At 44.4% G+C, this 15,417-nt stretch overlaps 1 protein-coding gene and 1 pseudogene across 1 annotated transcript in view; one reads left to right on the forward strand and one right to left on the reverse strand.

The window, feature by feature from the left end:
* Window positions 1-972: 972 nt before the first annotated feature.
* On the reverse strand, window positions 973-10,402 carry LOC116075283 (annotated as a pseudogene).
* Window positions 10,056-15,417, forward strand: part of Mcu (mitochondrial calcium uniporter) — a 170,693-nt gene continuing 165,331 nt past the window's right edge. Inside the window, exon 1 of the mRNA XM_031348337.1 lies at window positions 10,056-10,236. Coding sequence (XP_031204197.1) covers window positions 10,090-10,236 — 147 coding nt within the window. The 5' untranslated portion in view covers window positions 10,056-10,089. The remainder of the gene's footprint in view (window positions 10,237-15,417) is intronic.

The raw sequence follows: 15,417 nt of genomic DNA on the forward strand, positions 1-15,417 counted from the left end.
GTGTGTGTGTGTGGTAGTGTGTGTATATGTGTGGTAGTGTGGTGTGTGTATGTCTGTTGTGGTGCATGTGGTATGTAGTATGTGTGTGTGATGGTATATGTGTATGGTGTGGTGTGTGTATTTGTGTGTATGTGTGTGTGTGTGCATCTGTGTGTATATGTGAGTGGTATGTGTGTGGTATGTGCATGTGTGTGTGTGGTATGTGCATGTGTGTGTGTGGTATGTGCATATGTGTGTGGTGGTGTGTGTATATGTGTGATAGGGTGGTATGTGTATATCTGTTGTGGTGTATGTGGTATGTAGTATATGTGTGATGGTGTATGTGTATGGTATGGTGTGTGTGTGTGTTTGTGTGTGTGTGTGTGTGTGTGTGTGTGTGTGTGTATGTGTGTGTGTATGTCTAAGTATCTGAGAGTTTTGCACACACCTGGAGTTTGTTGATTCAGCTAGGCTAACCAGCAAGCCTCAGGGTCTCCTCATCTCTGCCTCCCTCCACCCCACCTCCTAGGGCTGGGGTTTTAAATGTGCCCCTTCATGCTCATGGTTCTAAAAGTGTGGGTAGACCATAACATGCCCAGAAAGCAGCTTACCCACTGAGTTCTCTTCCTCTGACACTGGAGACACCCAAGGCCCCTGGTTCAATCTAAGAAAGACATTTTAAGAAAGGAAGGCGTGAAGAAAGGAACATGATTCTTTTTGTTGCAGTTCTAGCTTTTGTGAGACAGAGTCTCTTTTGATAGCTCAGGTAGGCCTACAAGTCACCGTAGCTGGGCGGATCCTGAACTCTCAAGGGCAGGGATTCTAGTAGGGGCCAGCACATCCTGACATCGTGTCTTTTTGTCATGTTCTGAATTACAATTTTAGTCTGTCCTCTGAATGGTGAAATAGTTAACTTTAGTTAAATAGAATTAGACTCTGTAACACAAAACTAACAGTAACACAAAACAAGCGCAAAAAGGCCAAGCAAAGGAAAAAAAAAAGCTGTAACATTTTAATGACTTCAGTAATGTTGGGTGGGTGGTTATTATATTATTAGTGTGCTTCAACTTTATGCTGAGTTAATGCTCAAAGATCATTCTAGAGGTCTTCCCTTGCTTCCTCCCTTCTTGTCTGCCTCTCTCTCTCTCTCTCTCTCTCTCTCTCTCTCTCTCCCCACACACACACATACACACACACACACACACACACACACACACACACATACACACACACACACACACACACACAGGCAAGCTTTTAGCATATTAGCCCCATCCTTAGAAGTTGGCACCATCGCAGCAGATCAGGCCACTGCAGAATCTCCCCTCTAGCTGCAGCCAGTCTCCGCTTGCTTTTTGCCAACACCAACGTTGGCCTTTGCAGTATCCTGGACCTTTTTCATTCTGTTCTTGCATTTCTTTCATCGTTTTTTGGAGGTCTTTCTTCTCATAAATGTCAGATCCCAAAGAAACCTAGAGAAGGCGGTACCTGTGGTTCCTCCCACACTTCCCACCCTGCCCCCTACCTATAACATCTCCTGCCCAGGGGCTGGGCTTTGCTGGTTCTTCCAGCTTCTCATTCTTATATAATCTTGTCTCTTCTGCCACCTGAGCTCTCTTGGCCCCTTGGTTTTTCCCTCTCCCTCTCCCTTTCCCTCTAGCACTTCCCCCCACCCCCACCCCATCATGGCCCAGTTCAGTCTGGACTCTTCCAAATGCCTCTGGCCAAAAAAACCCCCTCAGATCTTCAATAAAAAGCCTTCTCCTCAAACATACTCTGAAATGTTCATGTCTTCGTTTTCATTCAACAAAGGGTGTGTCTTGCAAGCCTGCGTTTAGGCTCATTCTTCTTTACATAATGCAAAGATCTGGCATTATGTGAAGCCAGTTGTCCGGCCACTACCAAGGGGGTTTCTGAGTCTGAAAACAAAGATGGCCTCTGGTGTGGTTTTGTACATTTTGGCTAGCCTTTCTCGAATTCCCGTCTTTTCTACCGTTGCCTTCCCAGGGTGAAGGTCATCAAGGACCCTTTGCTTTCTCTGTAGCAGATGGTCAGTCATGAACTTCCTGATCTGGATCATTACTGCCTCCATCATTCCTGATGGCGGTGGTCCCCACACTGCCAAGGAGGGAAGAGGGAGACTTGTCATTCGTTTCAGTGGTGGATAAATGCTAGGTGGAAAAAATGGATTCCATTTCAAGGAAGGTCAAGGTTATGAGAGTTAAGTGACTATCTCAGAAAAAGAAACGGCATTGTGTGGAGGAACAAGGATTTGGGGAGAGTTTGTGTCTCGGGCACTAGCTCTCCTAGCATGTGAGCCTTCAATCGATTGACAGGCTTATGGGACAATAAATGCATTGATCTATCCAGGTCATTTCCCTTTCTCTCACCCAAACTCTAGATTCCTAGATATTATTTTTTGAGTCTCCATCCAAATCTTACGTGATTTTTTGCTCCCACATTCTGGCAGCTGAGAGTGACTTCCAAAGTGCTTAATTAAGGACGATTTGCTAACGATTATTATCTCTGAATAATTTCCCTCCCCTATCATTCCTTTTCACTGTGTATATTTTCTGAGGTCCAGTGTTTTTCACTCCTTAGGCTGGTTTTTGTAAAAGTTAATCCCCCCCTTTTGTCTTTTAATAAATATGATCCCTCCTCCTGTCTGTCCCTTGATCCTTTCCAAATTAGCAGTGGTTGCCGTAAGTGACGGGATGCTGGGAGACAGGATGCCAAGTGCAGTGGCTAAATTTAAAGAGCAGCTTTTGCACCTGTTGTTCATTGGCAAAGCCCACGCTCCCACCCACAACTTCCTCCACCCCCTGCTTCCCACCAACTGCAGCCGATGGCCCAGAACCTTCACGCTTTCTCTTGGAAGTCAGTCCTGATAATGGTGGTGTCCATCCCATCCGAACCGAGGAGAAATATATTAGTTTTGACAGTCACAAAGTTTAGATGCAGAGGAGCTGAAATTTGGGCCAAACTCAGCATAATATTAAAGATGTATCTCACCTTGAAGTAGGCAGATTCGTGTGACTAGAAACCAGACCAAGAGGGCTCTTTTAGACTGTCCTGCTTTGTGAAATGCTTCTAGATAGTCTCATCAGAGGTTGTCTATATATTTAAGTGTTGTCTATAAATTTAAGGAGAACAGACAGTTGAAGGAAGAAATGGCATTGTCTAGAATTAGCTTTAGTTAACTTGCCAAATTGGCAGTTCCGAACCTGGAGGAGTCCTGTAGGACAAAGACGGTTTACACATAAGGAATTCTGTTACAGGACAGTCCACTGTAGGACAAAGGCCTTGACGGGAAGGAATTCTGCTGCAGGATATACGTAGACTTGTGCAGGAACTGTGGCTGAGTCAGCCAGACTCTCCTGATCAGACAGGTCTAATGAGAGTTTCAGGTAGCGTCTCCTATCAGTAACACTAGCTAGTGTGTGGTTATCCTTGGCTATGCCAGACTCGGTGTCAAACAATCCAAAATGATCACAGAACGTCATCACACTATCAGACCGGCTCACATCTGGCACTAAGCAGCTGGGATACAAAGTCAATAGTCAATTATGGGCGCTTGCAAGGAGACTTAAGTTTTACCTAGATGTTTATTTTCAGAGAAGACTGTTACTCCCACCACTACCACTTCCCCCCAACCCCCGCCTCCACCAGAAGCACAAATAGTTACTGGGACAGCAGAAGCAAAAAGCTAGGGATGGCTTTTGAGAGAGCCCGGGGCATGGGAAACAGGTCTATGGAGGAGCGACTGCTGAGCGAGGAGCCTCTCTTCTGGTTGGGATTCTATTACACGTCAGCTGGGTCTTTTTATCACTCTGAATGGTGCTGGGTTTCATAACCATGTGAGCTGAATTCCCATGTACTTAGGAGGTGTGCTGTATTTGAGTACAAAATTAATAACTTTGACCACTCTAGAGAGAGAAAGAGACAAAAGACTTCCTAGATCCAAAAGTCTAGTAAATATCAAAGACTGCAAAAGGCTTGAGCCAATCCAATACAAAGAAAGACAGCCTTACAATTGGCTGCCTGGCTCCTGGATTTTGAAAAACAGGAACAAAGACAATCTACCTGAGCAAGGCCTGCCCTTCTCACCTCAGGGTCTCCTTGGGGATTCTGTGCGTGAAAGAAAAAGATTGAAGCATGCATGTTGCCGACAGAAAATAAGATTAGATCACAGGGTGATTGAGTTATAAAAATATGGAATCAGTCGTCCTTTGGAAATAAGGGTTGAGACTCCTGCTAACGAACATTTTTAGAGGGATATCTAAATATATTTCTGACTTGGAGTGGGTCTGTGGGACAAGTAAGAGTATTGCAGGAAATAAGGAAAAACAAGGAGAACATGGGTGTGTTTGTTTATGTGTATGATGAAGTGAAAGTAGATATAGAGAAGAAAAGATATATTTTTTTATGCTATATATACACATATATATACATATACATATATAAATGTGTATATACATATACATATAAGTAAAATAATATAGTATACATAGATTATGATACGTATTATATTACACACCATGATGGTACACTACATTATATTTATATCATTATATTGTATATCATAGTGTTTTTCATATATATGTATGTTATACACAAAAAAGGCTTTAAAGGTAGTTGAACCTCTCTCACCTACAGTGACTAGAAATGTTTACTATGCAGATGAGCTCCCAGAGAAAGAACAGCGAGGGGCACAGAAAGGAGGAAGTCACAGGAACTTCGTCCTGGTGATGGAGAAGTTACTTCTAGCAGGGATAGGCAAGAGAAATGTGTGATGACGTTCTGGGGGGAGTGAAGCAAACATAAAGAGCCGGTAGGACCAGCCTGGGGGTCCCAGAACTTCTGAAGGCCGTAGCCTTTCCTTCTGCCCTTCTTTTGGATGTACTGTTTCCTGTTCACTCAGAACTACTGATCCCATGTGGATAATACTTCACATTATCAGTGAACCAGGAAACACAGCCCCCAGACCTCTAAGGAGATTCCTGTCGTGTTTGCTTGCTCAAGTCAGGGTGTGTGCTTCACCGGTCTACCCTACCTGTTCTGAAACCCTTGGGTAAATATTCCTTTGAGTTGAGTCATAGTTGGGAGCTCCCACGTCAGTGTACATTTTAGTAGGGAAGCAGGTTAAAGTTTCATTTTAGCTTAAAACAAAACGCAACCTTTTTTTTTTTTTTTTTTTTAAAGGATTGGCACAGAAAAAAATTGTGCAACTGAGTATGTTTTAATGGCCGTGTTTTTAAATTATAAAATTAATATGCAGGTGGGAACAATTTTAACTACTCAAAAGAGCAGGTGTCCTTCAAAATTTCCCCAAGGCAACATGTCTTCCTATTTATTCCTTTAAATTCACCACCTAAGTTATATAATTATATATATATATATATAATTATATATATAATGTATATATGTACACACAATATATGTGTATATATATATATTAAAGATGGGCTCTTACTATATTGTCATGATCAGCTTGGAACCAGGGCATGTTTGAGGTAGAACAAGTTGGCCTTGAACTCACAGAGATCCTCCTGTTTCTGCCTCTCACTGTTGTGCCAGGGAGGTGTTAGCGATCCCCCCAAAACAGACAGGAGCCAATCTGATGCAACTCACAGCAGGGTCTTTATTCTATTTGAGCTAACTCGCCCCTCCCCTGTCACCCCCCACCCTGCCAGTGCACCACTGTCATGCAGGCTGGTTTTGGTGGTGGTGGTAGCCCCAAATATCTATCAGGGCAAGGCTTTATGGTAAGCAGCCAGCAGGGGCTAAGTGTGCAAGCATCTAATTGGAAAGCTCCTGTGGTGGCGCTGGGAGTCCTATCCTAAACATAACTTCTGCTCCCCTCTGCGTTGGTGGTCGTTAGGCAGGGGGTGGGCTTGTAACCCGGGATACTGGTCTTGTTGAGGTTGTAACCTGGAGATACTGGTCTTATTGAGGATTAGCCTAGAGACTGGAGCTAGGCTCAGATTTTCTCGGGGGTCAGGGGGAAGGTGGCAACTTGGAAACTAATTCTAGGTATCAGCCTGTTAGTCTACCTGAGTTCAATCTTAGGTCAGGTTCTCTAAAATGGAGTCTGAACTTAAAAGATTTGGCTTCTCATCACATGTTGGGATTAAAGGCATGTGCCACTATGCTCATCCCTATATACGGTGTTAAAATTGTTTTGCATATTTATTTCTATTATTATATTTGTGTGCATGAGTGCACGCCACAGAGCATGGATGGAGGTTTTGAGAGTTAGTTTTCTTTTCCCATCTTTCGTGGGTTCCAGACCAAACTCAGGTTGTCAGGTGCAGCAAGCCCCTCTACCTGTGGAGCTATCTCACCGGTCCCCATGTTAGATATAATCTAAAAATGATCATGCATACTAGATTATTTATAGGTTTTTCTTTTTTTTTTTTTTTTGTTTTTGTTTTGTTTTTTTTTTGAGACGGGGTTTCTCTGTGTAGCCCTGGCTGTCCTGGAACTCACTCTGTAGACCAGGCTGGCCTCGAACTCAGAAACCCACCTGCCTCTGCCTCCCAAGTGCTGGGATTAAAGGCGTGTGCCACCATCGCCCAGCCTATAGTTTTATATCTCATACATGATTTCAGCCAACCGCAAAAGCTCAGAAGTACTATAGCTTTTCAGTTTTTTTTTTCTGAGACAGGGCCACACGTAGCTGAGCCTGGCCTTGAACTCTAGGACCTGAGGATGAGTGCTCACTCCAGCCTTTACTGCTTCTGTTTACCACGCACTGACATTACAGGTATGTGCCACTATGCCCAGTTTACTTTTAGTAAAGAATAAGTACATTTCTTGGTCTCTGGATTAAGTGTGAAAGTGTAGGCAGGACAATTCTTTTCATCGTTGTTTGTTTTTGTATTTGAAGTAGATGAACTAGGGTTTTGTCTGCGTAGCCCAGGTTGGCTTTAAACTTGGCCATCTTCCTACCTGAGCTTTCCCAATGCTGAATTATAAGAACATACCAACACACTTTTTTTTTTTTTTGAGATAATTTTTCACTATGTAGCCCAGGAACTTGTAATTCTGCCTCAGCCTCCCAAGTGCTGGGATGTAGTATGTGTACCGGTATGGCTGACCTGTGGATAGTTAACTTTTGTATGTAGTTGAATGGTATTTTGTTAAGAGATCAATATCTAATGTACTTGGCAGGCACTTTATTGGGAGATATTGAGGTTATCTTCAACTTCTTACAAGATGTATGTAAAGATGTATTTAAAGATGTATTACCTCTTGAGTGGCCAGCATGCTCCCTGGCACAGGAATGGCAATGGATCCTTCTTAGGTTTGAGGATTCCTTTCTGATGACCACTTTCTCCTAGGTAAGCTTGGCCAACCGGCTCCTGTAGTCCTTTGCCCCTGAGGGAAGGGTTTATTTTGCTTCTTTTCCTGGGGGAAGATAAATGACAGTTGTTTAGCTAAATTGTTAGATCTACATTATAAGGTCGAGGTGTAATGGTAGATTCTATATGTAGCCTAACATAGGGGCATCAGCAATTTAATTTTCATAGACATGAGATGATACATTTTGGAATATAGGTTTGAAATGCAGCCATGTCTCTAGTTTCAGATTTGTACATTAAAAAACAAAACAAAACTGACTTTTCCGCCACGTTGTTTTCTTTTGTTTTATCTTTTCCCCAAACATCTAGTTATGTAGCCCATGTTGGCCTTGTACTCACAGAAATCCTCCTGCCTCAGCTTCCCTAGTTATGTGATTATGGGTGTATGCTACCATGACTGGCTTAATCTGGTTCTTTTTTTTCTAATGCCCAGGACTAAATCTTAGTGCTGCAGGGTAGACATTCAACTTTCCTACTGGGAAAGACAGACGAAAGCTAATTTAGTAAGATTTCCCAAAGGGTAAAGCAGAGATAGAGACAGAACACTTTTGGCCAGGGCCTGGGGTCAGCAAAGAAGAAGAAAAAAACCCCAACAAACTAAAACCCAGAGGAGAGACAGGGAGATGGGGATGCACAGTATGGATAAAGACTTGAGGCACTGCGTTGGTAACTATAGATGGGTAAGAGCAGTTGTGACTGAAGTTGTTCCCGCAATGCCAAGAATTCCAAATGGGGGCTTCTTGCATTCAGCTGTTTGGATGGAGTGCATTCCTCAGTTCCCAGGTTCCACTTGTTGGACCATAAAGCTCTTTTGAGGGCCACCTGGAGAAACCTGCCATCTTATTGTTTTGGGCTAGGGCGGAAGAATTAAACCAGAATTTTTTTCTTCAGTGTTTGGCCAAGGAAGCAATTTTAGTCAAACTTTAAAGAATATTATTAGAACAAGTAATACAAATTTTAAGTTTTAAAACTTCATGTAGGGTTACATAACCCACAGTGATGTTTATTAGAATTAAAAAAAAAAAAATCTACACCTCCCCCTACTTGGATTTCAAAAAGGAGCTGAAAGAATTGAGTGGCTCAGAATAACAAACAGCTGGAAGTCTAAGAAAATAGAACAACTGCAGGTCTCCTTTGTAACACCACACTCAACAAACCCTTGCTAGGAACTTAGTTTCTCATGTAGTGGTTCTCAACTTTCCATAATATAGTTCCTCATACTGTGGTGACCTTAAACCATAACACTGTTTTTGTTGCTACCTCATAACTGTAATTTTGCTACTGCTATGAATCATAATGTAAATACCCGTGTTTTAGGATAGCCTTGGGCAACTCCTGTGAGAAAAACTTTTGACCCAAAGGGTTGCAACCCATAGGTTGAGAAACCTTGTCCTGTGGCATGTTGTGTTTTCAAGAGAAAGTGAGTGCTATCCGTTATGGATGCTAACTTCAGGCATGCGGTCGAGAGTTGTAGCCAACCTACTTAAAATGACCAGTGGGGTGTTTATGCAGACAACTTGGAACACTTCAGAACTCCGAACAAGCTCTGCACAGGTATCTAGTTCCCTAGTTCTCTTATCAAGTCACTTGGTAAAGATTAGCCAAATCGAACGCGCCATCCCTTACCGCTCCGTTCAGTCACTCCAAGTTCGGCATAATGGTCATGCTTGTGATTGTAGCACTCGGGAGGCTGAGGCAGGATGGTATGTATGTAGTATGACTTAATCTCAAACAAAAATCCTTACTACAGCAACGAAACAATAACAACAAAAAAAGTGTAATTCTATGCTGGGTGTGATGGTCATACTTATAACCCCTAGCACTGGGGATGGTGTGGTTGGAGGTGAGTTTGAGGTCATCCTGGACAACATAGTGAATTGCGGGTCAGGCTGGGCAACATAATAACATCACCCCGTACCCTCAACCCCCGCAAAAAAGCTATTCTCAACTGTGTTCTACTTGCTTTTTTAGCAAAATTATGAAGCTTGGTTCATCTTTACATAGTTTTATTACATTGCCGGCTTCTTCTGTTTTTTGAAGTTTATTTTAAAAAGGACACCAAGGTCAAATATGGTAACGAACAGCTTTGCTTTTGGAGAGAGATGTCAATCTAATGGTGCTGAGAAAAAGAATCTGGTGTTTCAGTTGTGTAGCGTTCTGTTCATTCAGTCCAACCGCAAGTCCAGCACTCATCCTGGGAGTTTGAAGCTACAACCATTCTACCTTATATCATGCTAGACAGCACTGTCATTGGATCACTTTACAATTCAGGGTTAGTTTCGGCACATCCAAATGCTATCCGTTATGGATGCTAACTTCAGGCATGCGGTCGAGAGTTGTAGCCAACCTACTTAAAATGATCAGTGGGGTGCTTATTGCAGACAACTTGGAACACTTCAGAACTCCGAACAAGCTCTGCACAGGTATCTAGTTCCCTAGTTCTCTTATCAAGTCACTTGGTAAAGATTAGCCAAATCGAACGCGCCATCCCTTACCGCTCCATTCCAAGAGGCTCGGTCGAGTGCCAGAGACCGGGTCCCCTAGAATTTGCCCGTAAGGTAACTCTGGAAGTGACAGACAGCCCGAAGCCGGAATTCTCCCGCCTTTTGATTGGACTTCGCAGGAAGCCCCGCCTCTGAGGCTTGACTCAGGGCCGCAGTTGGCCCGATGCGGCTGAGTGGCGGGTCCTGGCCACGCCCCTGCCGTCCGCTGCGCTGCCTGGGCCAGCGCCGTTTCCAGTTGAGAGATGGCGGCCGCCGCAGGTAGATCGCTCCTGCTGCTGCTCTGCTCCCGGGGCGGCGGCGGGGGCGCCGGCGGCTGCGGAGCGCTGACTGCCGGCTGCTTTCCAGGGCTGGGCGTCAGCCGCCACCGGCCGCACCAGCAGCACCGGACGGTGAGCGAGCGCGGCTCCGGGGAGGGCGGGGCGGCGTGGGGAGCCGCGGGCAGGCCGGGGCGCCCGGCGACTTCCCTCAACTCGCGGCCGCCCCGGGGTGGCGGGCCACCGAGCCGCCGTGTCCTTCAGCGCCTGCGGCGGCGGCGGTGGCTGAGAAGGCTGGGCGAGCGGGCGGGCGGGCGGGAGGCAGGAGAGGAGGAGGAGGAGGAGGAGGGGCGACAGCAGGGATGTTCCCGCAGGACTGGGGACGCCAGGGCGGGGAAGGCACGGGACTTGAACCTCTCCCTGACCCGCCTCCGTGCTCGCTCCCTTCTTCCCGTCGTTTCTGACAGCTTTGCTCCGAGGCTCCCGATGCCATGAACCCGGTGCAAGTTGTCCCCTTCTCTCCTCCTCTGGGCACGTTGGGGCGTCCGGAGTTGCCGCGGTTGCCGGTGTGTCAGGAGAGTGGCAGTGCCATGCTGCTGGGAACTGTCCCCGGAGAGCACCGCGGGACCCCAGGAGGCTGCTGCCTCGCCCTCTCTCGGCCCCGTAGGAACACGCAGGAAGGGAAATCAAACTTTATCCTTCTCTGATCAGGTCCCTGCCTGTGCGTGTTGTGGGAGCCAGCTTCCTCGAGGTGGATGCTGCATTGCTTCAGGAGGCAAACACCATCCCCTCCGGTCCTTAAAGGTCCCGGGAGGTCCCTTCCGAGGGTTAGCTTTCAGGCTACACGCGTGCCCAAAGGAAGGGCAGCAGGCACTTGAGAGACGGCATGGCAAGTTGTTCACAGAGGCAGAGATTTGGCGATTCTATTAACCAGTTCTTGCCTGGGTTTCGTTGCCTGGCAAAGAAGGAATTCTGTCTCAACAGCCTAGGGGCGTGTGTATGTGTAGTGTTGGCACTATGATACCGGGGCTTGGCATGGAGTTCTTGACCTAACAGGTCAGCAGGTTCCTTTCCTTTTTGGACTTTCGAGGTCCATACGTATTGGTCTCTGGCCAACTCTTGAGAGAACAAGTGTAGGTTTAATTTCATAAGGTGAACTTGTATAGTGTGATGAGGGGAAGCTCTCTGCAGCCGGCCCATCAGAGAAGGTGCTGCCTTCAGCCCATGCATCATGACCTGTTTTGTTGATTCCCTGTCTCCTAAGAGGAAAGAACTGGAGCTTTGCAGAGAGATAGCCCTAGACCTGCGGTAGCATAAAATTGTGGGAAAGCACTATGAAAAGAACTGAGGCGCTGCGAATACAGCATAGTATTGCTATTATTAGCGATAGTGATGGACCCGAGCTTCCTTCTTGTGAGGAAATTGTACTTTTTTGTATTTGGCATACTGACATTGCTTTGCTAAAGCCTTTGGGTGAGAGCCGAGTTTTTCTATAGTTCGATTCTGATTTGCATGCTTGATACCCTCCAGTTATGTTCTGTGAAAGACACACAGACCACCCCCAAAATGATGGCAGTCTTTCCCCTCTGAACTATTGGAAGATTTCCTGAGCTATCTTTGTTTTCCAATGAGGCATCTTCCGATTTTGCAGTTTGTTCTTGATACTGTTTGGGTGTGGTAATCAAGTGGTGTTTAAAAATGTGTGCTTTAGATGTCCTGGTCTGTGCGTGTCTTCCTTGTAGAGACATTTCAGATAATATTCTTCTGCACTATTCTGGGGTGGGTAAAAGTGATGAACTGAATCCGTAACCGAAAGCACAATTAAAAATGAAGGTGTTATTTTTGAAGGGCAGAAGTGTTGTCATGGGAATGGTGACTTGTGAATGAACTTAGGAGTCCAAGGTTCGAGAAGAGGTGAGCCTGATTATTTAACTACGTAGAAGGAGAGTCTGAATTTCTGTCCAGTTGCTCTAAAGCCATCACGTATGTATCCCCATGTGATTTTCTGTGATTCCTCATGTGGCATTCCGTTTGAAAGATGCCTTTTAGGGATTTAACTCTTGATATTTCAAGCCTGAAATTGAGGCCCAGAAAGGAGAGAGACTTGGCCAAGATTGCACAGCTGCCAAGACTCCTGCCCGGGGATTAGGAGTCCCTTTGGTCTTCTTTTTTTATTATTATATCCTAAACTACAGTTGCCTTTGCATCTCTCCCTTCTCTTATAAAATTAACCCTTTGTCTTCCAGGGAAGCCTCTGTATTCCAAAGCCTCCAGGAGTAGGAATCTCTAAGCGGATACGGTTTTGAGACACATGTAGGAAAGTATGGAATAAATCACTTGTCTCCTTGGGAGACACTGGGCCTGAGCGGACACATCCTGTGTGTGCAGCAGATGGCAGTCTGCATCGAACCCGATCACAAGCCCCGCTTGTGGCACTTCTATTCAGCAGTAGTAGGTACAGCAAATTGGAGCCAAGGGTCATAGCTAATAATAGCTGCTGCTTCTTCTTGGCTTGGGTCACCTTTGTTTGTTTGTTTGTTTGAGACAGGGTCTCACTATATAGCGGAGGCCAAGTGGCCTCCTCTTTTCCTGCTTTTCATCTTCCTGGGTGTTGGGATTATAGGCATGTGCCACCATGCTCAGCCAGCCAAGAGTTGTCATTTTAAAATGAGTGTAGATCAAATAGAACTTGCATAAAATGGTCAATGTGCTTGCACAGTTATAAGCATAACTGTGTATAACTCCCCCCATTAAAATGTAGCCCAGCCTCCTCTCCAACACAGGGTTTGAAATCAAGTCTTACTCTGTTGCCTAGGCAATCCTCTAATTCCTGGCTTTAAAGAGACCCTCCTGCCTTAGTTTCCCATCTAGTGGAGACTAAAAATGTGCATCTATGCAATCTGACTTTAGAACAGCTGTCAATGGAATAAATAAGAGTAAAAGTAATAAAGGAGTAAAGGCTTTTCCAGTGTCTTTCTTTCTTTCTTCCTTCCTTGCTTTCTTTTCTTTGTTTCTTTCTTTCTCTCCCTTTCTTTTCTTTCTTTCTTTCTCTCTTTCTTTCTACCATATAGTGTGGTTTTTCTTCTTGTGTAAAAAGCCTGCTATTATCCAACACCAGAGCACCTTCAGTGAACATAAACTGTTTTTTTGCGTACCTTCCTGTGTGATTAGTGAAGGTGGCTGCTATTTCCAAAGATGCTCCTTGGAGGGGAACTACCTTTCACTGTGGGCTGTGCAATTCCTTTGCTAAACCAAACTGCTTCATCTCGGATTATGACAACCTGAATGCTGGCAGTTTCTAGTGGTCAGCCTCTGGGCCGTTACAAAATCATACCCTGCCATGACACTGTTACAATTTGTAGCTCCTCTTCTCTACAGTATCCTGGTAGTGATACTGTTGCAACTTACCGGAGGCTACTTTGTTTAATACACAGATCCCCTCTACCCCAACCCCAGAACCCTGCACCTTCCTGAGGGGAATGTCTAGCCAAGGATGGCTTCCAGCTACCTATGCAGTCAGTCCAAGCTGGTCTTCAATTTGCAGTGATCCTCCTGCGTGGGATCCTCAATGAGAGTTCTAGTCTCAAACCCTAATTCTCTTGAGTTTCTCCTGGTCTGAATCTGTTTTTTTTTTTTTTTTTTTTTTTTTTTTCTACACTGCATCCATGCAAAAAATTTTTTACTGTATTTTAGCCAACTTCAGTGCTGGCCTCAAATGTTCCATACATATGCACTGTTAAGCAGATGCTGTGTCTGAGTCTTAGCCGTAACAACCCCAAGTCATTCCTCTTCTGCCGAAGGTCCATTTCAGGCCAGAGAATGATGTAAATAAAACTCCTTGCAAGTCTAACTCCCCCACTTCATAAATCTAATAAAACAGATATGACATATGAGATTATACTTGAGGCAAATAAGAAAGCGGGGATTGGGATTCCTTTAAATGGATAGTGGTTCAAGAAAGACTTGGTTTATATCTTAACTCTGGTGATTTCTGCCTCTCAATTTTTTTCGTTCTCCAATCTAAATCCCAATAAAATTTATTACATCCAGGATGCAGATTGACAGTGCACTCAGTCCGTGAACGACAGAGAAGGTTTCATGTTTTGGACTCCCTATCTTACTGGGGAGATAAAGCCACGATTTGTATCTTACTAGTCTTCCCCTCTTGACTTTTTTAGCCTGTTGCTAAGGAAGCCCAATCTGAAAATTTTCTTTAAGCTTGGTGATGGGATGTTGCATTTCTTTATGATGGGTTGGTGGGGAAAATCGGTACCACCAGCTCTGTGGTGACTAGTAACTTTCTGTTCATCGTCAGTTAAAGTAATTACCAGATTATTAGAAATGTATGCTTCCATTAGATTCCAAATGTGTTGTTTTCCAAAAAGTACTGGACAACTGAGGGTCCTGGGTGAATTGGTGTAGAACACACTTGTTTTATTTTCAAGGAGACAGATATCTTTTTATTCATCTTAAAAAATCTTACCCTGATTTATTTTGAATCCCATAAAATATTTTAGCGAATGAACTTGGATTTATTCATCAAATTCTGATTATTCAATTGCTTTAAGGCTCCGAGGACTTTATCTTATATTCTATGAAACTCTTCATACAAGACAAAAATCTAAATAGAAAATTCACCACTAAGAATGATGTAGTCAAAGGCAATAAATTGACAGCCAACCTTTTAATTTTATTTTGGGGCTGCACATACCTCCTGTTAGGTCTTCTACAATATGATGCCATTATGTGACTATCCACTGGGATCGAGGTCAAGATTATATTTTAATATTTTAGGATATCTGCTCAGCTTTTGAACCTTTTTTCTTAATTGGACTGATTAACGCTAAGCCAGGGTTCACAGACACATTAAAACTACTAGAATATGTTATTTGGAATATAATAATTATTGTATACAAGTAATTCTAGTATAGAACTCAGAAGTTCTTAGAGCAGTGGTTCTTAACTTGTGGGTCATGATCCTGGGTGGGGCTTTGAACCACCTTTTCACAGGGTCTCCTGAGGCCATTGGAAAACATAGACATTTACGTTACAATTCATAACAGTAGCAAAACTACAGTTATGAATTAGCAGTGAAAGTAATGTTTTGGTTGGGGGTCAACACAACAGGAGGAACTGTATTAAGGGGTCGCAGCATTAGGAAGGTGGAGGAACCTGGGCGGTGGTGGCACACGCCTTTAATCCCAGCACTTGGGAGGCAGAGGCAGGCAGATTTCCAAGTTTGAGGCCAGCATGGTCTACAGAGTGAGTTCCAGGACAACCAAGGCTACACGGAGAAACCCTGTCTAGAAAAACCAA

This window comes from Mastomys coucha, unplaced genomic scaffold (genome assembly GCF_008632895.1).
Source record: "Mastomys coucha isolate ucsf_1 unplaced genomic scaffold, UCSF_Mcou_1 pScaffold3, whole genome shotgun sequence".
Classification (NCBI taxonomy): Eukaryota; Metazoa; Chordata; class Mammalia; order Rodentia; family Muridae; genus Mastomys; species Mastomys coucha.